The 23,935-nt window shown below is 39.1% G+C and overlaps 1 protein-coding gene across 1 annotated transcript in view; it reads left to right on the top strand.

Moving 5' to 3' along the window:
• NYAP2 (neuronal tyrosine-phosphorylated phosphoinositide-3-kinase adaptor 2) overlaps nucleotides 1-23,935 on the top strand; it is a 258,793-nt gene that overhangs the window by 125,090 nt on the left and 109,768 nt on the right. The window contains exon 3 of the mRNA XM_057747087.1: nucleotides 14,907-16,001. Within this exon, the coding sequence (XP_057603070.1) occupies nucleotides 14,907-16,001 (1,095 nt within the window). The remainder of the gene's footprint in view (nucleotides 1-14,906; nucleotides 16,002-23,935) is intronic.

The raw sequence follows: 23,935 nt of genomic DNA, 5'->3' as shown, positions 1-23,935 counted from the left end.
AAGTAGACTTAAATATATAAGATGATGGTAGTTATGATAAGTGCTATGAAGATACAAACAAAGTGAGCAGTGGTGAGGAGGATGAAGAGGCAGGGGGGTGACTATTTCAGATATATACTAATAAGAACCTACTGTATGGCACAAGGAACCCTACTCGATACTCTAGAATGCCTAAATGGAGAACAGAATCTAACAAAGAGTGGATATACATGTATATGTATAACTGATTCACTGTGCTGTACAGCAGAAACTAATACAACATTGGGAATCAACTATACTCCAATAAAAATTATTCCTCCAATAAATAGATAAATAAGATGATCAGAGAAAACCCTCTGAGAAGAATTGAAGTGAAGCAGTGGAGCAAACCTTGCAGATATGTGGAGGAAGAACATTCCAGGCAGAGGGAAGAACAAATACGAAGGTCCTAAGATTGGAAGATGCTTGGCAATTAGGAACAGGAAGGAGGCCAGTGTGGCAGGAGCAGGGTGAGCAAGAAGGACACGAGTAGGAAAAGAAGTTGGAAAGATAGACAAGTGTTGGTTAATGTATGGCATCACGAAACACAGTGAATAAGGACTCCACAGTATCTCCAATTTTGAATCATTAAAATCATTCATTCAACTCATACCTTTTATTTTAGTTTAGTTTAGTTTTCTTTTTTTATTGGGGCATAGTTGTTTTAAAATGTTGTGTTAGTTTCCACTGTACAGCAAAGTGAAGTAGAGTTCCCTGTGTTCTCTGCATCACTATTTACAATAGCCAGGTCATGGAAGCACCCTAAATGTCCATCGACAGATGAATAGATAAAAAAGACGTGGTACATATATACTAGGGAATATTACTCAGCCATAAAAAGGAACAAAATTGGGTCATATGTAGTGGTGTGAATGGACCTAGAGACTGTCATACAGAGTGAAGTAAGTCAGAAAGTGAAAAACAAATATCGTATATTAACACATATTTGTGGAATCTAGAAAAATGGTACAGATGAACCGGTTTGCAAGGCAAAAATAGAGACACAGATGTAATCAACACATATCTTATAGCTCCTGCTACGTCTCAGAGCCCGGGCTAGATGCTGGGTGTATGAGGAGGTGAAAGCAGTCAGAGCTCACATGGAGTGAATATTCCAGGGCAGACACAGGCAAGCATAGAGGCAATTGTGGTTTATTGTGATAGTGCTGTCATGGGTGAGGGAGAGGGTGTTAGCTGGAGCTCAGTAATAGTTCACCTGGACAACTGCAATATAAAGATCAGTATATTTTTAATAAAACAATATTTTTCTTTTAGTAGGCTTGCATACATTATTCTACTGTTGCATGCATTCTATTATTTAGAAATTAAATATTAAGTCATCTGCTCACCCCAGTCATCTGGGTTCTACAGTGAGGGGCCACATCTTTTCATCTGTTTCCTTTAATTCAGCTCTGTGTCTGGATTAGGCTTTCACCAAATTTGTGGCAGTAAACGTATAATGCAAAAGAAACAACTTAAAGTCTGGCTTCCTGTCTTTGAAATTTTCAGGAGGTAACTGGACCTTTGTGAAAAGATTAGAAAAGATTATGAAAAACTCACTAGAAATCTGCAAGACCTGGAAGACGGGGTGGGGCAGGAAAGAGTGGGAGCAGCAATTTGGATTGCAGGTGCTTTTCCTACTTGTTTTGTCAGTTGTGAGTTTCGCTTGCTGGTAAATACTTAGAAATTGTATGTGTTTTGTTTCCCCTTTAAATGGTAAATTCACTGGGGGAAAGAACAGTTTCTGCTATGGCTTTGTGTGGGTGTGCGGCAAATGATACATGAAGAAGGGAAACAATTCTTCTCCTTCAAATCTGTTCACAGAAATATGTAGAAGAATCTGAGAAATCCAGGGCATGTGGCTTCCTGCTCATTCTAAAGACATTTACCATATGTGTCCAAAGTCTCAATTATCTCCATGACTCCGGAATTTCAGTTATCGTTTCAAGCAGCATGCCAGCATACCCCACTGGAAAGCTCTTATTCTCTGGTCTAAATGCTGTGTACTTTAGGGTGATTGTTGGAGGTTTGTAGGACATGGGTTTGATTGCAAAGGATCCTTATCTCCAAGGTAACACCGACATTCCTATTGGCTGAGAACAGTTTGTCTTCCCTTGTTTGGGTCTTTGTGCTATTTGAAAAACATCGTAGGAGCAAATTTACTTGAGAACATTCAGAGTCCAGGAAATGGAAGAGGCAGCACTGTTCCCAATTACGCTGTGTGCTTGTTCTGTATAGTTTGTACCTGCCGAGCGACCCAGGACACCACCCAAAACCTTGCTCTTGTTAAGTTTGACTTCTCCTCACACGATCTCCCAACTTGCACACTCCCAGCCCCAAGCTCTTTTGTAGTTGTCATCTCTCTTCCTAGACTATTATCTTAGCTTGGATAAACTTGGACCACATCTTTTCTCCTGTTTCAATTGTGACTGCTCTTGCTGCTTCTCATACTATGATTAGTTCTTTCTACATGGATCACAGATAAGATGTCTGATGATGAGAAGGTCTACCTGCTTATCTATTTCATGGCAAAATATTTTTGAAATGAAATTCATAGAAAGTATCTAGAGTGAAGGAGCACTATGAAAGTTTACATCTTTTTCTTTATAACTTTGCAAAAATTTTAATTCTATCCTAAAACAGACACTGTGCTGGGAGCTGGGGCTTCAGAGGTGAGGAGAGCCAACGTGATTTTCCTACCTAGGGGAGGAGGATATTGAACAATCTTAGGTAATACAAGCAGACGTGCACCTAGAAATGAGGACACGGAAAAGAGGAGGGTTCCAGGGGAGATTATTTTTAGATTGAATTTCCTGGAAAGAGGTCCCTGAGTGAAAAATTAAACCGAGACTTAAACTGGAAGTAGAGGATAGTGAGGGGAGGAGAGGGTCCTGGGAATGACATTCTGGGTGTAGGGAGTCCTTGGTGGAGAGTCATTTTCTTGGTCTGAATCACTGAAAGAGAAGCCTCTGGCTGAAGCGAGTTCTCAAAGGGACAGTCACTGTAACATGTGGCTGCTACAAGAGATTTGAGCCATGTGGTGGGAGATCTTATTTATTGTAATGATTATGAGGCATCATCACCAGGTTTTGAGCAAGGGTTGGGGAGTGGGTTCATGACATGGTCAGAGCTAATCCATGATAGTATTTACAACTGTGCATGTAAAGGATCTGATCAAGAATTTTCATTATTGCAAAGCAAGGCATTTCTCGGTGTACAGGGAATGGCTAGATAGGTAGACGCACAAACTATATATGATACATATGTTGTACACACATATATACATGTGTATGTGTATACATACACATGTGTATATGTGTACACACACACACACACAGACATTCAAATTTGAGTTTGAAAGTAGACTTTGAGACTAGGATTAGAGCATTTCTTTAGATTCCCATCATTATTGTGCCACACAACTGTGAGTTGAAGTTTAATTTGTAGATTAAAGTCCAAGCTGATGTTTAAGTTAGATGTTTAGGGTGTGACTTGGAGATAGAAAAAGGACTCACAGGGAATAATCTGAGGACAATCCTCTGAGAACAATACAGGCTGGGCAAACCAAAATGTCTCTTTTCTTAACATCTTAGGTTCAGAATTCATGTCAACCTGATGACTTTATTGTAAAGAAAAGATGACAAACCTAAATCTAAACCTGAAACTGCAGTTGTCATACTGTTTGAGTAATAAAAGGCTAGATTTACATATAGCCCATGAATTTATCCAAGATGCGGAAGGCTGAAGTCTCCTTTGGGGTGCTGCTTCCCATGGCCCACTTTTGGCCTGGCTGTTTGGAACCTCAGCTCTGAAATTACTGTGGATTGAACAGAACTGCCAGATAATAGAAAAAAGAGGAGAGCAAAGCTGATTTGAGGCCTCAAGTCCAAAAGTCAAGGCTTACGCTCTCCCATTGTCCAATGCTGCTTCAGTTTGTGCTGTGTTTTCAGTGATCCTTAAGAATTTAGAACCAAGAGAGACCAGTATCTGTTCCTCCTGGCCAATGAACTTCTGGCCTGGGTCATACCATCTGGTCCCAAATGGAACCATTTTCCTCATTTGAGTTTGCAGAAAGGTAAATATGGAAGTTATACAGAGGACTTGCTAAAGAAGAATTATAGGGTCATCAGGGTTAAATAAAAATTGTGCACAAACGAAAAGAAATCCTTTCCCTTTTTCAGCCCCAGTCTGCAAAAATGGAGGATAAACTAGACAGAGATAATGGAATATCTATACTATCCCAAACTGAATCACATAAATATTAAACAATCTACATGCTCATTATATGCATAGAGCATAAAACAATAGGATGTTCTTGAAATAAGCCACCTCATCTTTTGGAAATATTCTCTTGCTCTCTTTTTAGAATCTAGTCACACTATTCTTAAATTTGAAGCACAGAAAACAGCTCCTAATGTCATTTTGCAGAAGCTAAAGGGTATATTTGTGATTTGGAAAAAGGAGAGTTTGAATAAAAGGTGTTAATCTGTTGAATTTTCTGCATTGCCACACATATTCTGTGATTTCCATCCTACATTTTCTCTTTGGTTTTGATTTTAATTGCATTTTTAAATTAAAACTTAAGAAAAATCATCTTTAAAAAATTAAGCTTTAAAGAAACTGAGTGCTAACACTGAAATGATAATGTCCAGAAAATTCCAAAGCCTATATATCTCTAATGGAAGGATTATATCTTCCAAAATAAATTCACTTCTATTATGTGGCTATACATGAGATATAACCTTAATACTAAAGGAAACTGAAACATTGATCTCATAGTTCAATGAACATAAAATCTATATTTATTTAGGCAATCACTCATTTTACAATTTCCCAGAACTGGTAGGCTCTCTGGCATTGGCACCATTAATTTTTATAGCTCAGTGCTAAGTAAACGTGAAGTATGCCTGAAAGCATACACTCTCATTACACATCTTCCAACTTAGAGAGATTTTTTATGAATAGTGATAATAATTGATAATGATATTGGCTTTACTTTTTAAGCCCTTCCTGTGGCCCAGACAGTATGCTAAACACTTCAGGGTTGTCTCTTTTTAAACCTTCACAACATCCTGTGAACCAGCATCACTATAGTCACTTAACAGTTGAGTTCAATGAGGCTTAAAGAAGTTAGAGTTGACTTTCCCAAGGTTACACAACTACTAAATTGGAATTGGAGTTCAGGCTAATCTGACTCATGAAAGAGTATTGGTAATGGTTTTTAAAAAATGTTTAAAACTCCCTTAACTATATGTTTGTAAAACAAAAATGCATTATCATCTATAAAGGCAAACTATTCTTTGATGGTATGGCAACTAGAGTCAGATCATCTGGGTTCAAAGCCAGTTTCTACCACTTGGCAAGTAATTTAATTTCTCTGTAATGTAATTTCAGTGCCCACAAAATGGGGCTTATAATAGCATTACCTCCTAGGGATGTTGTGGGATTAAATAAAATAGTGTCCCAAAAGTACATTGCCTGATTCCAAAATGGTAACTATTCATCTTCTCCTCCTCCCCCTCCTCCTCCTCCTTCTTCCTATATTTTCATTACAGATGTTAGCACACATCAACACAACAACTTCAGTGAAATTGAATGAAATGTTTTATGGTTCTGTAATTTCATGCCGTTTCCTCTGCGATCTCAGATACTTTAAAAGATCACAAACATTTCTATCTTTATATCTCAACCAGGACAGATTTACAAAGGATAATCCTCAGTAGACTGCGTCTATGGCACTGCAGGGATTCAGCTTCTACAAAGTTGACTGCCCAATGGACAGGGGAAAATGTCCCAACCGTTAATCGGATTTTTCTCCCAAGTTGCTTTTCTTTAACTTAGTATCCTCCTGGGTTGAATCTAAATTAACTGAGCTTCTGTGGGTACTCAGCATCATGCATTTTCCATGGCTACTTTTTTGTTGTCACTTTTTTTTTTTTTTGCTCAAGGCTCAGGAAATTAATTTATTTGCTTACTTTGTTTCCCTGTAGGTAGTGATGCTGCAAGTGATAGCTACCATGAACTTGCAAAGCTGATGGCTTCAAAATATTTGGGCAAAGGGATAAAGAGTTATAACCAGTGGTTTAATAACTCAGCTATGCCTAAGTTTTGAGTATATGTGTTACTTTCTCTAACTTGGACTTCCTAAGTATTGTTTGATTGACCACTGGGTGGAGGTGATTTGTATGCATGGATAAAACCGAGAGAGTTTTTGGTTTGGGGAACCTGTAGTAATGTAGACAGAGAGTTTTATTTAGGTTCTTTTTTAAAATAAAACTAGTCTTTAAGATTAAGTATGCCTAAAAACCCTAAGGAGATCAGCTTTTATTTAAAAAAAAAAAAACATTGAAAATGGAGGGAAGAGGGATGACTATCTGAAGGAATGTTTGAGAAAGAGAATTGAAAAATTTAAATCATTAAAGGTTTATTATGCTTACATAATAAACCAAATGGGAAACAAACGAGAAATATCCAATGTGATAAGTACAGATTGGATGGTCATAGAAGGCTTCTCTGAAGAAGTGACTTTTTTGTTGTTGAGATTTGAGCGCTAGGAAGAAGCCAGCCATGTATAATTCAGGGATGTCAAACAAAACCCAAAGCTGGACAGTAAATGGTAAAAGTAGATTTTATTTAGGACTATTGCAATAGGAGAAAAGAGACCTCACTATAGAACTGAGCTCAATTCCGAATACAGTATGGGGCAAGTGGGAATTTATAGCTAGGAAGCGGGGTGGGAGTTGTTGGATGGAAAATTACTAAGAGGAAACATCAAGGGTAAGGGGGGGTTTCTGGCTAAACTGACCGAATAGGATTCTTGCTGAAGATGGGTCAGGGTGATCAGACATCACTGGGAGGATGGTGGAGGATGGAGAACCCAATCAGATATCAAGGGTGATCAGATATTGAGGGTGAGGGGTTCTGGTTAAACTGACTTTGGCAGGGTTATACAAATAGTGGATTTTATAAGGAAGTGCATAGATATGCCTAGAGGAAGGTCCAGGAGCCTGTCTTGTTTTATGAAGAAAATAATTTTTGTCAGTTGTGGCATCTAATATTTGAGCTTTCTATCCAACTAAGATCATCCCTGCAGAATGGTTTCTCTCTCTCTGATGGATAGGTTTCCTCCAGTTCTTTTCTCTATTCCTTCTAGACTTGTGTAAATATGGAATGGCAGGTGGAGTCTGAGAGGCTGCAGTAGCATAGCCAAGGAAATGCCCACAACCCAGCCACTCTCTGTTCTTTGCAAGTGGGCTATGTCTAAAGGGCATCTCATGACGAGAGCAGGGGGAGACTGGGAAAGAAGATACTTCCCTGGGATGGAAATATCAAACTGGATATTTGTGATAAACGTTATAAGTAGAGAGTCATGTCTCCTTGGAAATGCTAGCGGCCTGTCAGGACAGATTCCCATGCAATGGTGTTATTGTGGTGAATTTTCCCTGGTAAAGTACTGGTCTTTAATCTATAAACTCAGAACCTTCATCATTAGATGTCTAGAATAACCAAGATGTCAAAGTAGCCAAGCATAAAAGAGATGGGTACATGCCTCTATTTAGACTGCTACAACAAAGCACCACAAACCTATAAACAGAAATCATTTTTCACAGTTCTGCAGCCTGGAAGTACATGATCAGGGTGCCAGCGTGGTCCTATTCTTGTCAGGTTCCACACTGCAGGCTGTTGACCTCTTCAGTGTCCTCAGACAGCAGAAGGGGCTAGGGAGCTTTATGGGATCTCTTTCATAAAAGCATCAATCCACTTCATGAGGGCGCCACACTCATGAACTAATTACCTCCCAAAGGCCCACCTTCTAACACCGTCACATTGAATGTTAAGATTCCATCATATGAATCTGGGGGGGAAGGGTGGGTGGACACAAACATTCAGACCATAGAAGTGTATGAAACCAGAATTCCACCTTGCTGGTTTCTAATGTGAAATATTTGCATAATATATTGGAAATAACTCATTAAAAAGTTTATTGATGAAAACTGAAGTTAGAGAAGGAAGGGCTCATAGGAATCACATAAGTAGTAGCTTTAGGCTCTATCAGCGTGCTGGGTCTCTCCCCACAACAGGGATATAACAGAGGACCAGATCCCCTGGGCGTTGTTGTGGGTAGCCACCATCTTTTGCTCTGTGAGTTTCCTGGTTTTAGAATCCTTGTGGCTAAAAAGATCCCCTCTGGTTGTTCTTCCTTTACATACATTAATACCTTTACTCTGATTTCAATCCAGTCTTTTTGACCAGAAAGTATGTAATCTCTTTTTATATCTCTTCTCTGAATCATCCTGTGGTGATTTTGTAATGCTTAGAAGGCAATCACACTTCTTTAATTTTCCTGTTCTAGAAGGATGCTTTCTGTTTCCTCAGGGTGTACACTGTACCCTAGTTCTATGAAGATAACAATAGCATTTTCTATGAGATAGCTACATAAACAGGAAATTAATTTTAGGATTTTTTTTTTCAGTTATCTATGCTGTGCAATAAACCAACCCCAAATGCTATGGCTTAAAACAGTAACAATTTATTACTTATTATTTGGTGAGTTGAGTTGGCTTGTATGGGTGGTTCTACTCTACCTGTCATTGGTTGGGGTCTCTCAGTTAGCTGTATTCAACTGGCAGTCAGGATGGGTTGGGAGTTCCATTCACTCACATGCCTGGGCTGTCTTTCTCCTGCACTTAGCCTCTTTGCATAACTAGGTTGAGTTTCTTCATAGCTCCTTGGTCTAAGAGGTTTTACATGACAATTGGCTTTTGGGATAGAGGAAGTGAAAGCTGTCAGTTCTCTTAAATTCAAGACACAGAATATCACTTCTGCCACATTCTATTAGTCAAGGTAAGTCACAAGGCCTGCCCTGATTTGAGGAGAGGGACATAGAATACCTATTGAAAGGTAGAAAGCACACAAGAAAGGTGTGGCTAACTCGGAAGACAGTCTATCACAACTTGCCTTCAAGTCCCAATATTTCCAACAGGCAAATATTGCCCAAAAGTTTCATTGCACTACACCATCAGCTTGAAATCCAGGATTTCATCATGTAAATCATGCCCATGTGGCTTGTCGGTTGCAATTCCTCATATGCAAAGATCGTTGAACTAAAAGTACAATTTATCTGCCCTAGAAAATCTGACACAGACTGGCAGGTCAGGAGCAGGAAAACTGCAATGTATAGTCTTATTCAAAAAAGTAAGAGCTGGAGAGAGGGAAAGCACATAGAAGTCACTGGTTCATAGCAATTCAGAAATCCTTTTATGAACATGTGCCCAGTTCTCCCTACTCAGGGGCAGAATTTATTGATTACGGCTCAGTTCTGCTCCCCAGTTTTGGTTCTCTGTGGTTCTTGGTTTTGCTCTCTGAGCTCTTAAATCTGCCCTCGGAGTCATTTTGTCTTGTTCACAAGTAATGCCCTGTATCTAATTTAAGCCAAGACTCCTTCAGTGCTACTCAACTTTAAGATCATCCTGTTGAGCCAATTCCATGTCTTATACTGTTTGTTTCCATCCAAACTTTGATCTGAATTCTGTGTTTTCATTGTTGGCAGATCTGGGATGGCATTACAGCACAGACACCACAATTCCAAACAGGATCCTTTTTGCACATTATCACACTTTCTTGGCCCTACTGTAAACAGACCAAGTGTATTTGTAACTCCTATCCCTTTGCAAACACTTTAATTTAAAAAAAAAAAAAAAAAACAATAAAATAAGAAAGGAACAATCTTGTAAATGGTATTATGGGACTTGTGACTGAAGATAAAAATATCGTTCTAACCTCTGGAATTGTTGGTTGTGAAAAGAGAGTTATTGTGAGCACAGTTCTGCTGAAAGTGGGAACTGTGTCTCTCACCTTCCAGATTCAGTTCTGTATCACGCAGTGTGGCCATTACTTCTGTTTACTGGACTCTCATTTCCCAGTTTGAATTACTTATTTAAATATACCTCTATAACCAAAGCTATTTAAGTACACCTCTATAACCAGCCCATGTGATAATGCCGTTATAGCATGGGTGAGAAGACCTTTTAAAATGATACTTCATGCCATATACAAAATAATGAATTACAGTGCTTCCCCCCTTATCTCTTTCCTTTGTTTTAAAAGGTATGAAAGGTTGAATTAACATTATGAGGTTTTATTTAAGTAGTTGACAAGGAATTTATATTTCTTCATCAGTAATATATGGAATTTGGGTTGGATAATCTCTGAATCCTTCAAATTATTGGAGTCTGACCAAAGAGACTTTCCATCAGGGGAACTATCACCTGTGTTGTTGTCTCTTTTTTCACTTCTTGGGTCAAGAACATTCACACTAAAGCCTGGTTTTACATTACACTTTTTTTTTTAATAAGGAAAAAATTATTTCAGAAGGATAGCTTGACAAGGGACATGGCAATTTTCCAAAATTAACTGTGAAAGACAGATCATTTGGGCATGACTGAAAGCCATGCGTAACCTTTGTGCTCAGGTATTTCATTTCAAAAATGTCACTTTCTGCTTATTCAATGCTACTGTCATTATACTATTTTAAGCATAAAATTTGTGTTCTGGAGCTGAACAGGGATTATTGCTTCTATTTTTGGACTTATTAGAAATAATTTAAAATTCATTCAAGAGCAATAAAAGTCACCTTTTTATTGTGGTTGAATTTGGTTGAGTGTTGAAATTTTCAGTGCAATTTTTATTGTCTTTTAATAGCAGTATTTCAGCATCTATGTATATAGATCAAGACTATTTTTAAGCACCTTCTAAAGAAATAACTTAAAACATGAGTTTTTCCTTAATTTTTAATTCCCCAGGGTGATGTTAAACTAGAATAAATCATGGGACAATGTTGCTAAAAATTTCAGACTTTTTTTTAATTTGGATAAACAAACAAACAAAGCATATACGACAGTTGAAGCAAAATTTCATTGCTCGATGAATTATTTACTCAGTACTTGGAATAAGGTGAAACCAGATGATAAGTTGCAAATGCAGAGAAAAATCAGTTCATTAGAGATGAAATTATTCCCTCCTCTGACTTTTCAGAGAGAACCATGAGATTGCAAGGAGATGTGTAATGGAAGCCAGACATTGCCTGGAATAAAAGTCTCCCAGTATTGAAGGAATGAATCTGTTTATTCATCCCGATTGGCTGTAATTTACTTATTGCTGTGCTCACTAAGTAATCCTCAGTACTCTCATTTTAGATTTGGATTAATACAAAGGAAGAGGAGCAGGAAACAAAATGTGTTTGAATTATATGAATCTGCCTGCATTAGGCTCTTTTCACCACACAGGGAATGGGGGAGGGAAGAAGCTTGCCCAGATAATGAAGGATTCCATGGGCAAGGCTGGCTGGAGAATTGCTTCTGTTGGTGGACAGCAGAACATACACAGCCTAGTAGTGCAGGGAGTCTATATGCCAAAGCAAACAACAACAGAAAACAAAGAACATCTAGAAAATGGGTCTCATTAAAAAGCATGGCATATGGCTTGGCACAAATCAGAGGTTGGAGCATCAGATCAAAAAGAATCAGAATAACAGGCAGTGCAGTGGAAGGATGCTCCTAGATGGGTACCTGGGACCAGCATCTCTGTATTCAGCTGTAATATGCTCTTCAGGCAATGCAACATGACTTCAGGGGGTGAGGGATATCAGGCAAGGGAAGGTGCAAGTTACATTTAAAAGACTGGGAAAGAGTTGTATTAATTCTTAAAGTCACAAAGCTTTTTAAAGTATTATAATGCCAGAGGATGAAGAAGTGGGTGCTCAGGAGTTAGCTTTAAAGGGTCTTTACATAGGGCTCAACCAATATTCTGTTGTCTAAGTCATCTCAAGCTGACTTAACAAGATTCCACAGACTGGATGGCTTCAACAGTCATTTATTTTCTCATAGTTCTTGGGGACAGAAGTCCAAGATCAAGGTGCCAACATAGTCAGTTTCTGGTGAAAATTCTCTTCCTGCCTTGCAGATGGCAACTTTCTCACTATGTGTTCACATGGTGCAGAGACTGAGATAATGAAGATGCTCTCCAGTGACTCTTCTTATAAAGGCATTAATCTCACTCACCATGAGGACCCAACTCTCATGACCTCATGACCCAATTATCTCTCAAAGGATCTACCTCCAAATAACATTGTATTGGCGGTTAGGATTTCCACATATGAAATTGTGAGGAGACACAGTTCAGTCCCTAGCAACTGTCAGTTTCGATTACCTCAGAGTCATCATGAGTCACATATTATACTTAATTCCCCTCATCAGAATATAGCTGTACTTGGTTTGGTATTGAAGTTGTCCTCACAGTACAAATAAAGTATCTAAATTTCTTCTTATGAAGAGTTACCTTAATTCTAACTATGTTGCGTTCTAGAATAGAACCTTTTTCTTTCTTCCATCGTTTCATAGACATGGTGGGTCTTTATTTTATTTCATTTTTTTCTGTTTCTTTTAGCAAACAAAAATTAGTGTTATTTGCTCATATTTTGAGTGCAACCCAAGCACTGGTCTTGCTTATTCCAAATGCCGCCTTCTAATCTATGTGGGAGGAGGGCCATTTGCTCCAGGGAAGAGGCTGCTGCTTCCCTGAATATCATGTCACTCTCAACTCCACCATTGACCTCTCGCTTCCTGAAAATCCTGGGCTATAGTTTTCCCTCAATGCAGTATTGCTACCTAGACTTGGGCTCAGTAGATGTTTGTGTTCTGCCTGTCCTGTTATTTCTTTCTGTATACCTACCCAAGTCTGTGTTGGAGTAGATTTTAGGGAAGGGTGAAAGAAAACAGCAGTGAATTATAACTTAGGAACCAGAAAAGTGAAAATCTTATTCTAAGTATGATTTTAAGCATATAATGAAGTTATCCATCTCATGGACACACATTCATTCCTAGCTTTAGGTTAACCCTCCATTTACAGGACACCTTGCTGCTTCCCACACCATTCAATTCCTAGAACCCAATAGTCAATGGCAGATATTCTGAGGTGAGTTACTTAGCCTAGGATGACACACTGAGGTGGAGGATGGCAGGAAACAAGCTTCAGAAGAATACTCTGGGTGGACTTTTAAGTCCTGGCTCTTCCAAAGTCCCTCCAGTTCTAAGTCAATCTCGCTCATTAATTTGTGGTTTTACTTTATTTGAGCTCAGATTTTTGTATATAATCTGATGGTTTATTTAAATCATACGAAAATTAACATGCATGGTAGATTTCAAAACCAATACAAATTTATGACGAGTAGGAGATATAGAGAGGAGCTATTGGTCACTTTGGGTGCCACCTGAAGAATTATCTGGATAGTTTTCATTCCATTATGTCCCTAGGCATTTCCCTTTTGACACTAAAAGACTCTACTGCTGTATCGCCCTCACCTCCCCCACCCCCACAAAATAGCATCTAGTTTTTTCCTATTATAAGTTAAAGGAAAATTCTGTATACATTAAGAAACTTCCCTTCAACAAGCTGCTTGATTGTAATGAGTGGAACCATCATCATGGGTACATGATGATGTACCCATGGAGCAGAATATTTGAGAGGAGGGATGACTTAGAAAAGCGAGCGATACAGCCACTGCTAGAATACTTGATGGGTTCTCCTTCTCAGGAGGCATGATTGGTGCATAGGGCCTAACTAATCTTTAAGCACTTGATTCTCCGATAGTAAGTTTCAGAAAATCTCCTGTGTCATAAGTTATGCTAGTTGAAAAAAAAACAAGGGAAATTTGGGGTATTTCCTGGTTTGTGCCTTGAGACCTCTCCTCCCTTCAAGCTGCAAATTATAGAGAAGCCTGTTCTTTCCTCATAGGTTTACACCTATAAGTTATACTGTCAACTTACATTATATGCTACCACTTACCACAAGCAACTACGTTCTGCCACATTGCATAAAAATGATAATCATTGTAATCATATACCAGTACGATGAGATAATGAGATAATAACAAGACTCCAGTACCTTCGCTGAATGCTAAACAATTGATTGCAGTCACAGACATGTTGGCAGCCTATTCCACTCTACTGTATGGAATCAGAAGTTTATGTTCCATTACAAGGGGGGCTTCCAGTAGGCTGTGGGATGCACTTGTACGTGAATCTGTTGTGAGTTTCCAGAAGTTACTCTTGAAACTTACACATCATTCTCTGGATGGTTCTCTTGTAAAACTCTCTAGGGGGTTCTGATGTGTCAGGGCAATAAATTCATTCCAAGACAGCATTTGGGATATCATAAGAGATCTTATGAACAAAAACAGACAAACACACTGTAATCAACAATACCTTGAGATTTGGCGATTAAGTTGTCTAGCCTGGTAAGATGTTCCCATCAATTTCCCCTGAAGTATCAGACCCATCTGTATAAAAGTTGTTTATCTGAACCAAGACAGAGATTAAGTCTAGCAGGCTGGAACATGTTTACCCCAAACGAAAGCAAGATGTGATCATGTGTAATAACTACATCATTAAAAGGGCTCAGTCCCCATGGTATTTTTGTAACCATTTGTGCTAGCAGAAACTCTAGAATTTTTGCCCTGAGTTTCTTTGTTGCTTAGTTTGATTTTTATGCAATGTGTGATTGTTTTTATCCAATTTGTGTCATCTGAAAGTTTCTCTTTAGAAATTCTAAAACAAAGGGATGAATTGTCCTGGTCTTAATGCATTTATCAGTGTTTCATTATTAATATTAGTTTGAAGATAAATATTACTACTGTTCTCCCATCATGTTTTTCTAAATATGGAGATGTTTGACTTTTGTTGGATTTTTAGTCTGTGCCTCCAGCTAGAAACGAAGCAGATTACCCCTCCCTTCAAAAATTTAGAGTTGTAAACCCACCTGCAAATCATATTTGAAAGCTTTCCTATTGTATTCATCTATTTTTTTTTTTTTTTTGCTCCTTCCTCTTTTAGTGTCGGCCAAACCTAGACCCCACAGTGATGAATATTCAAAGAAGATTCCTCCTCCAAAACCGAAACGGAATCCAAACACTCAGCTCAGCACATCTTTTGACGAAACGTATATCAAGAAGCACGTGCCCCGGAGGACCTCGCTCCCCAGGGACTCCTCCCTCTCCCAGGTCAGCAGCCCAGCAGGGGACCCCGAGGAGGAGGAGCCTGTGTACATCGAGATGGTGGGGAACATTCTCAGAGACTTCCGGAAAGACGATGACGACCAGAGTGAGGCCGTCTACGAAGAAATGAAATATCCCATTTTTGACGATTTAGGCCAAGACTCAAAATGCGATCTCGACCATCACAGTTGTTCTTCGCAGTGTGCTACTCCCACGGTGCCTGACTTGGACTTGGCCAAGTCCACAGTGCCATGTACTCCAAAGGGTTTGCTCTGTGACATCCCCCCGCCCTTTCCCAACCTGCTTTCTCATAGACCCCCACTGCTGGTGTTCCCCCCGGCCCCTGTGCAGTGCTCCCCCAACTCTGACGAATCTCCACTCACCCCGCTGGAGGTCACAAAGCTTCCTGTGTTGGAAAATGTGTCTTATATGAAACAGCAGGCCGGGGCATCTCCATCCTCCTTGCCGTCTCATGCCTCCGGTCACTCTAAACTGGAGAAAGACCAGGCTGGAGCCCTGGGACCCGTTCCTGCTGCCTCGGTTCTCTCCTCGTCCCCTCCCCCGCCCTCCACTCTCTACCGAACGCAGTCACCCCACGGCTACCCCAAAAGTCACTCTGCCTCCCCATCACCTGTCAGCATGGGCAGGTCCCTGACCCCGCTCAGCCTCAAAAGGCCCCCGCCCTATGACGCCGTGCATTCAGGCAGCCTCCCCAGGAGCTCTCCATCAGTGCCTCATTCGACCCCCAGACCGGTGTCGCAGGATGGGAGCAAGATGGTCAATGCCTCGGTCAATACCTACGGGTCGGCTCCAAGCGGTTCCCGGTCCAGAACACCCACGAGTCCTTTGGAAGAACTAACCAGCCTCTTTACCTCGGGACGCAGCCTGCTGAGGAAGTCGTCCAGCGGCCGCCGCTCTAAAGAACCTGCAGAGAGTAAGTGCACAAAAGCTTTCATTGTGAATTGGGGGTGGGATAGGGAGGCTCAAGAGGGAGGGGATATGGGGATATATACACATACAGCTGACTCATTTTGTTGTACAGCAGAAACTAGCACAATACTGTAAAAGCAATTATACTCCAATAAAGATAAAAAAAAATTTAATTTAAAAAGTGGAAAAGGCAGGAGAGTCAAAGAGATTCAGTGGAAGAAGAACCAGGGTGGATTTAAAGATTGAGAGGGATTCAATCTGCCATTACCACTTTGAAGATGGAGGAAGAGGACTGTGAACTGGGGAATGTGGCAGCCTCCAGAAACCAGCAATAGCCCTCAGCAGACAGCCAGCAAGAAATGACAGCCTCAGTCCTACAACTGCAAGAAACTAAATTCTGCCAACAATCTGAATGAGCAAGGAAACAGATTCTTTACTAGAGACTCCAGAAAAGACTGTGGCCTGCAGACACCTTGATTTTAGCCCAGTGAGACCCATGTTGGACTTCTGACCTACAAAAATGTGAGATAATAAATTTATTTTGTTTTAGATCACACACACACACAAAAAAAGTGCAGTGAAGTCTGTGATGTACAGATACAGCACGTAATACATCATCCTTGATCCTTTCATTTGAAATCTCAAGATGTGCGATTTTACTTTTGCCATACCAAAAGAAATAGTGCATTCTCATGGGTCCTTAAAAGTAAAAGACAGAGGGAGGATGGTCTGAGTCAGAGACATAAAGATGCTACACTGCGAGTTTTGAAGATAGAGTCGGGGGCCATCAGCCAAGACATCAGGAAGCCTCTAGAAGATGGAATGGTCAAGGGAAAAGATTCTCCCCAGAACCTTCTGAACGAAAGGCAGCCCCGCCTACAGGCGTGATTTTAGAAAAGTAAAACCCATTTCAGACTTCTGCTTTCTAGAATTGTCAAGTAATAAATTTGTGTCATTTTTTTAAGCCACCAAAGAAAAACAAGGAAGTAGTGTGTTCTGAAAGAACTAAAAGTAACGGTCTGTACAATATGACATTAAAAAGAGGACTCAGTTTTAAATTTAAAATACACTTTAAGATCTAAATTCTTAAGTGTCTCTGAGAAGTCTAACAAAAAAAAAACAGATCACTATAAAATTTTTAGGTACATGTCTTGATTTGGGGGGAAAATTATACATTCAAACATGGAATTGGTAAGTGTTAAAATTATCTTGTATTAAAAGCCTGCTTGAGCAAATCTGTATTAGAAAGCCTTTGCTGAAAGAAAGCCATTTGAATAGAATTATTACGTTTTTAAAAAACAATGAGTGATTCTCTCCACATAATTCATGTTGTTACATTCTTACCTTCCTGCTAAACTAGAATAGGCTAGCTGTTTCCCTTTAAACTCTTGGTAATTAGTGTTTTATACCTACCGTACTCTTCTTAGCTCCATCAATACATAAATCACAAAAAGATCACTAAGTGATAAATAGTGGGGAATGTTATATTTACCACTGAATTTCAAAGACCAGGGAATGCCTCTGTCTGGATGGCTAATGCTTTTGTGAGCCCCAAATCACTGCATAATGATATTGCAAAGTCAAAACAGATCCCAGTTTTCTCAATGTTCATTTCATTAGATTACACTGCTTTCCTTTATTTAAAATTGCCTTAGGGCACCTAAGCTGAAAATTAATCATTTACATCTCAAATTATCCCACCACAAGATTTTATTTATCTACTCACACAGTTACACTGAGGACCTTCTTTAAAGGAAATAATTCTTCAGCACCTTCAGATGAAGGTGATGATGACACTCCTTAGATAATTAATATTCATTGGTAGTTATATGCCACTTATCTTGTCTTTTTTTCTCTTTAACCAGAGAGATGTATGAAAGCATTAACTATTTAAATAATTCTGCTTCCTCCCCCTCAAAAAAACATTTCATTTAACTGACTGAAGGGCAAAAATTCCTCATACTTTAGACATATCTGGAATTAAATACATACATGGATACACTAAATTATTTTTTAAATTATTTTAAAAATTGAATTAAAACTTAAGAACAACCTATTTCTAGAGTGGTGGTTCTCAGGTGGGGTAATTTTGTCCCCAGGGACATTCAGCAATGTCTGGAGACATCTTTGGTTGTCACAACTGGGGATGCTACTGACATCAAGTGGGTAGAGACCAGGCATGCTGCTCACCAGCCTACAATGCACAGGATAACCCACTACAAAAATCAAAAAAAAAAAAGAACAGAAGAAAAAAAAAAAAAAAAAGGATTGTCTCATCCACAATGTCAATAGTGTCAAGTATGGGAAACTCTGATCTAGATAATTTTATAAAATTGAAAGTTTCTTCCAGATGATTGATTTAGTTTAAACGCAGATCAAGTAAGGTTTTTGGAAAAAAAGTTGAAAACAAATAAAGGAAAAGATTTTACTCTCAAAATACATAATGGTTAGTATGAAATTAGTAGAAGTTTCACCCTAGAATTGGTGAAAGTAGCCGATATTCTCCCTACCAGTTTCTTTGGAGGATTCTTAACAGCTCCAGCTGGCAGCTATACCAATTAGCTAGAAAAAAGTGTATGTAAAAGAAGTGATTAACTAATGAAGTTATTTTAAGAAAAATCCATCTGTTGGAATCAGTCTATGTGCTATATGTCACAGACTTCTCCATTCGACTCCAAAATGAGCTTTGTGTGCTTCTAAAACCAAGCTTGTACATGGAAAAGTGATCTAGGCTTCTTATAGCTTTTTAGGGATCCGAGGATTAAATTACTTCCCATATGCTATTAACTGTGTATCAACTCTTCAGAGAAAGGTCATGCCCTGAGTTATATGAATTCCAATATTTTACTTTACATAAATGGAAGGGAGGAAAAATGCACGTAGTATTTCTAAGGAATAATCCAATGCCATTTACTTTTGACTCTGGAAGAAAATAGAAAAATACTATCTAATGTTAGCAAATCACAGGGGCTCTCAAAATCTTCCTGTAATCCAAAAAGTAGATCCAAAATTGTTGATAATTGAAAGTTAACCTACAATTACTGCTGCAGTACACTCAGTGATACAACTATTCTTTTCACTCTTGACGGGTAGTTTTGTAGACACCTGCTGATAACAAAGGGACAGGATAAGTGACATGAAGTAGTATAACGTTCATGACCCCTGAGTCACATGTGGCATTATTTTTACATTTAAGAAATAAAAGTAAGACTGGTATTTCTGTGCTCCATACCCCTCTAGATTTATTGGAAGTGTCAATTTTTCTAATTTTCTTGTATTCAGTTCAAAGCAAATATAATATCTCTGCTTTCATTTAAAAACCTTTGTCAAATTAAGTTTCTCCCTTCAACTCTTATTTTTAATAATCTATAAAAGATACACCTAATTTAATAATTTCATATCTTAAAGGCCTATAATTATTGATGAGGATTGGGAAATAGGAAAGCGATAAAATAAGACAATAGTGGTAGACTATGAATCAATTTCATTTCACTTCAAAATTTTCTGAATATGGACTTCACGTTAATTGTTTTAGGAAGAATTTTGTCCTAGTTGATGTGACATTATTATGTTGTTTAACTCTATATGAGGATACCAACAATAGTAATTTTATTTGAATTGATTATTAATATTTTTTTAAATTTGTGCAGAGTGATAGAGGCTATAAGGCATGCGAGAAGTGATTAACTTGTATCTTATTGCTGTAAATGTCTGTGTCTACAAGAGAAGTAAGCGAAGTACAAATACATTTTGTGGTGAATTTGGAGATTCAAGTCATAATTTTCTACCTATCATTTTTATCTTCCTTTTATACGTTCTTATTTTATATATTCTTTGATTGGAATCTTTAGAACACCTGGGTCATGAATAGGTCATTTTGTTTTAATAAATCTAGAGCCATGAATCATAGAAATTATTAGCCAGAATCAAATGAGAAAAAGAGGAAACTCTTTTATCCCCTCAAATAAGAGATATTTTAAAAAAGAAAGTTTAGCCTGTATTTAATATAAATGCAGGAATATATGTTCCTATGAAAACATATAAGGCATAATGAAGGATATAATTAAATTTTATAATATACTTGAGGGAGAGAATGTGATAGAAAATTCAAAAGCAGAAAAATGTAAAGAGAAAATTTAAAGAAAAAATACAAACATGACACAGCAAAGAGAAGAGACTAAGAAACGGAGGCACCAAGAAACATACACACACACAAAATGCATATGTCAGGTCAAGTGGACATATAAACAAATATAGGCTCCAACATATGAAGTACATACAAAGGTACACAGAGAGCCAGAGGAGACGCACCAAGACACAGTTAGGGCCAGAGAAGAATCTAAGAAGAAAAACATCTAAGAAGATGCACACTGACTCATCTGGTTTTGTTATATATTAAAAAAACAATGGTGGGTTGGTATTGCCAAAGATCTTTATCATACTTAATAACATTCCGTAGTAATGGAGAGACGCAATTTTCTGCAGTTAAATCTTTCAGCCCTTTGAAAAAGACTCCCATTTAATTCTTTTGGATGTTATGTTACATTTTTACAATTATAGACGTAAATGTGTCCTATAGGTCTGATGAAGCAAAGTTGGGAATCAGATGTAAACGTTGCCTTTCCATTCATTTTCTTAAAAAAACAACAAAAACAACCAAACAGAGACAACACCCCAAACAGCCATCAAACAAACAAAATAAAACCAAAAAAGTACCCCATGCCTCCAACTCCCCCCCCACACACATACCTTTCTCAGCTTTTAAGTAACTTGAGATTTTAGGCATTGCTGGTGAAGCAGCTGATCAAACTTACTCTTACTAATTTAACTTAAAGATGATTTTAAATTAAAAAAAAAAACGATTTTGGAAGGAAATCTCAAAGCACATTTCTGTATGTGTATAATATCCCACTTTTAGGGAAAAGGGAGGGTATACTAACATCATGCAGCCGACTTTATGATTCAGGATCACTGTTAAGATCACTACTGTGTGTGCATTATGGGCTAAGGCATTATGGGCTGAGGGTCCAGCAAGGTGAACTGAACAGGGGAGACCTCACACAGGGGTGGCTATCATTGTCCTAGGATTTTTAGTAGCATCTGGCCTCTCTTCCCTCCCCGTCTTTCCTATTCTCCCTCATTGTATTAACACACCATTAATCAGTTGTGGACCAAGAAACCAGATACCCAACTTGTCTGTGGAGCCTCGCATCTAACTCAAGTGTGTGACCTTCAGTGTAGGGACTTTGTGACCTTTTCTTTCAAAGGCCACTTTAATTCATTTGCTAAGTCTTGGATGAAGTTCTTGGACTCATGTCTGAGATAGTCAGGGATATCTACTTCCCAAGAACTAAGCTGCCCTGGGAAACATGGAACGGATGTTACGAGGATGAATCAAAAATTATCCACACTGTGGTTATATTAAAACGTCTGTTGACCGCACTGTCTTATCAGCGCTTTCCATTCAAGGTTACTATCTCCCCAGTCACTGCTGTGCAGGTGTGAATGTGTTACATCAGTTCATTTGTAACTGTGGTGTGAGCAAAAATGGATGCCCCACTTGTGATTTGCACAAAAGAAGAGCAGCATGCAGTGAGTTGTTTATTGTGGCCTGAGGGTATGCCTGGTGCTGTTATTTATCAAAGACTCTGTGCACAGTATGGAGAAAGTGTTTTGTCGCGGAGAAGTGTATATGAATGGATAGAGAAGTTCAAGGAAGGTCGCACAAGTGTTAGCCATCAAGAAAGAGCCGGATTCACTTCTGATGAAGTGAAGACAGTGGTGCATTTGTGACTTGCAGCTCAGCCTAAAACAGTTTTTAATAAGGGAATATGAAATCTTGTTGACCGATAGACAGTGTATTGAAAAGCAAGGAGATTATGTTGAAAAATGATGTATTTGTCTTTTCTGAAAGTTAATTAAAATAAATTCTACAGCCAGAGTGCTGATAATTTTTGACTCACCCTCATACTTTATTTTAGGAGAACTTATACTTTTTGTTTAGCCTATTGAAAACAATTTTTTTCAGTTAAAACTAGCAGGCACACTAGCTAAGGACTTTATTTTCCCTCCTTTTTAGTCCTATGAAAGCAGAGACTGACAAAGAGTGGGTTGGACAGAGCAGCCAACGGAAAGGGAGGGCAAGAGAACCCAGGAGTCTGGATCTTTCATTTGCCATGGGGAACAGGTGAGCCTTCAGGCTGTGACTGCCCACTGCAAAACATCCTGACTTTGGGCAGAACTTCTGGGTGTGTGATGATTAGAAGCCACTTGGCCGGAGCTGAGGGGGGCAGGATCTAGAACCTCTGGAACACACAGGTCCTTCAAAGGCGCTTAGGAGTGAGCTGCACCCAGAACAGTTGAGGAGATCTCAGAGGATGTGCAAGGTGGATTCCAGAAGGCCTGGCAAGGCCAGGGCTTATAGATTCTGCTAAACTTTTTTTTTTTTGGCACGCTTTACATTTATTTATTTATTTATTTATTTATTTATTTATTTATTTATTTTATTGGCTGTGTTGGGTCTTTTTTGCTGTGCACGGGCTTTCTTTAGTTGTGGTGAATGGGGGCTACTCTTCGTTGTGGTGCGCGGGCTCCTCATTGCCGTGGCTTCTCTTGTTGCCGAGCACGGACTCTAGGCACGTGGGCTTCAGTAGTTGCAACACATGGGCTCAATAGTTGTGGCTCACGGACTCTAAATCACAGGCTCAATAGTTGTGGTGCACAGGCTTAGTTGCTCTGCAGCATGTGGGATCTTCCTGGAGTAGGGATCGAACCTGTGTCCCCTGCATTGGCAGGCGGGTTCTTAACCACCACGCAACCTAGGAAACCTTCTGCTAAACTTCTTAAACAAAGCCACGACCCTTGTCAGGTTCTTTTCCTGCTGTTTATTGCTTGTCCTCCTGCTCAGAGTACCACACTGTGGCCTCAGACCGGTTTCTGCCTTAGCAAGACTCCTTCCAGTAGCTCAGAAGGAAAATTGAGCTGAGACCTGGGTCATGACAATGCGCTCAGGCCAGGACTGTGGGGACATGCTCCAGGGAAGATCCTTGGATCGTTCAAAGCACAGCAGGCAAAGGACTGCTGGTATTATATTCACCTGCCTGTTGTTAAAAATACAGATTCCTGGGCTTTATCATAGATAGACCTTTTCAGTGAGAAATTCTGAACGTTGGGCCTGGGATCTTGACTTTTTAAGGAGAATCCCCGATAATATTTATGCCTATTATCCAACAATAATTCAGGGATACACAGCTAAATATTAGCAACACCATTTGCTTGTGTGAAAGAGAAACTTATAACACATTGCTTTCATCTAACAAAGTCTATAACAGAATTTATATAAGAGAAAGAAGAGGAAGGGGAGAAAGTAAAACTCAGCTTGAAATGAGTGAATGTTGTTTTTCTTTCCTTAAGTGAGCTACTAATCAGTAGTAGCAGTTTTCAAAAAAGACAGTGGTGGTTACCTGATTAGATCAGCGGGGAAAACAATTTCACTCCTTCCAGATTCTTCCTGAGACCTTGAGAGTTTAACATTGTAGCATGGGGTGGGTGGTGTGTGAATAATGTCCATTCTTGTTCTCAGATAGAACCTTCAACTTTTTCTTTTTTTTTAAAGCTCTTTTTTGGAATGTATTTGCTTTACACTCTTGTACCAGTTTCTGCTGTACACCAAAGTGAATCAGCTGTATTTATACATACATCCCCATATCCCCTCCCTTCTGCGACTCCCTCCTCCCTCCCTATCCTGGCCCTCTAAGGCATCTCCCATCATCAAGTTGATCTCCTTTTGTTATACAGCAACTTCCCACTAGCTATCTATTTTACAGTTGGTAGTGTATCTATGTCTATGCTACTCTCTCACTTTGTCCCAGCTTCCCCTTCACCCCCCACCCCAGCCCCGTGTCCTCAAGTCCATCCTCGACTTCTGTATCTCCACTC

The sequence above is a fragment of the Hippopotamus amphibius genome, chromosome 8, assembly GCF_030028045.1.
Source record: "Hippopotamus amphibius kiboko isolate mHipAmp2 chromosome 8, mHipAmp2.hap2, whole genome shotgun sequence".
NCBI classification, from domain to species: Eukaryota; Metazoa; Chordata; class Mammalia; order Artiodactyla; family Hippopotamidae; genus Hippopotamus; species Hippopotamus amphibius.
The sequence above is the reverse complement of the archived record's forward strand: the minus strand, read 5'-3'. Positions and strand labels throughout refer to the sequence as shown.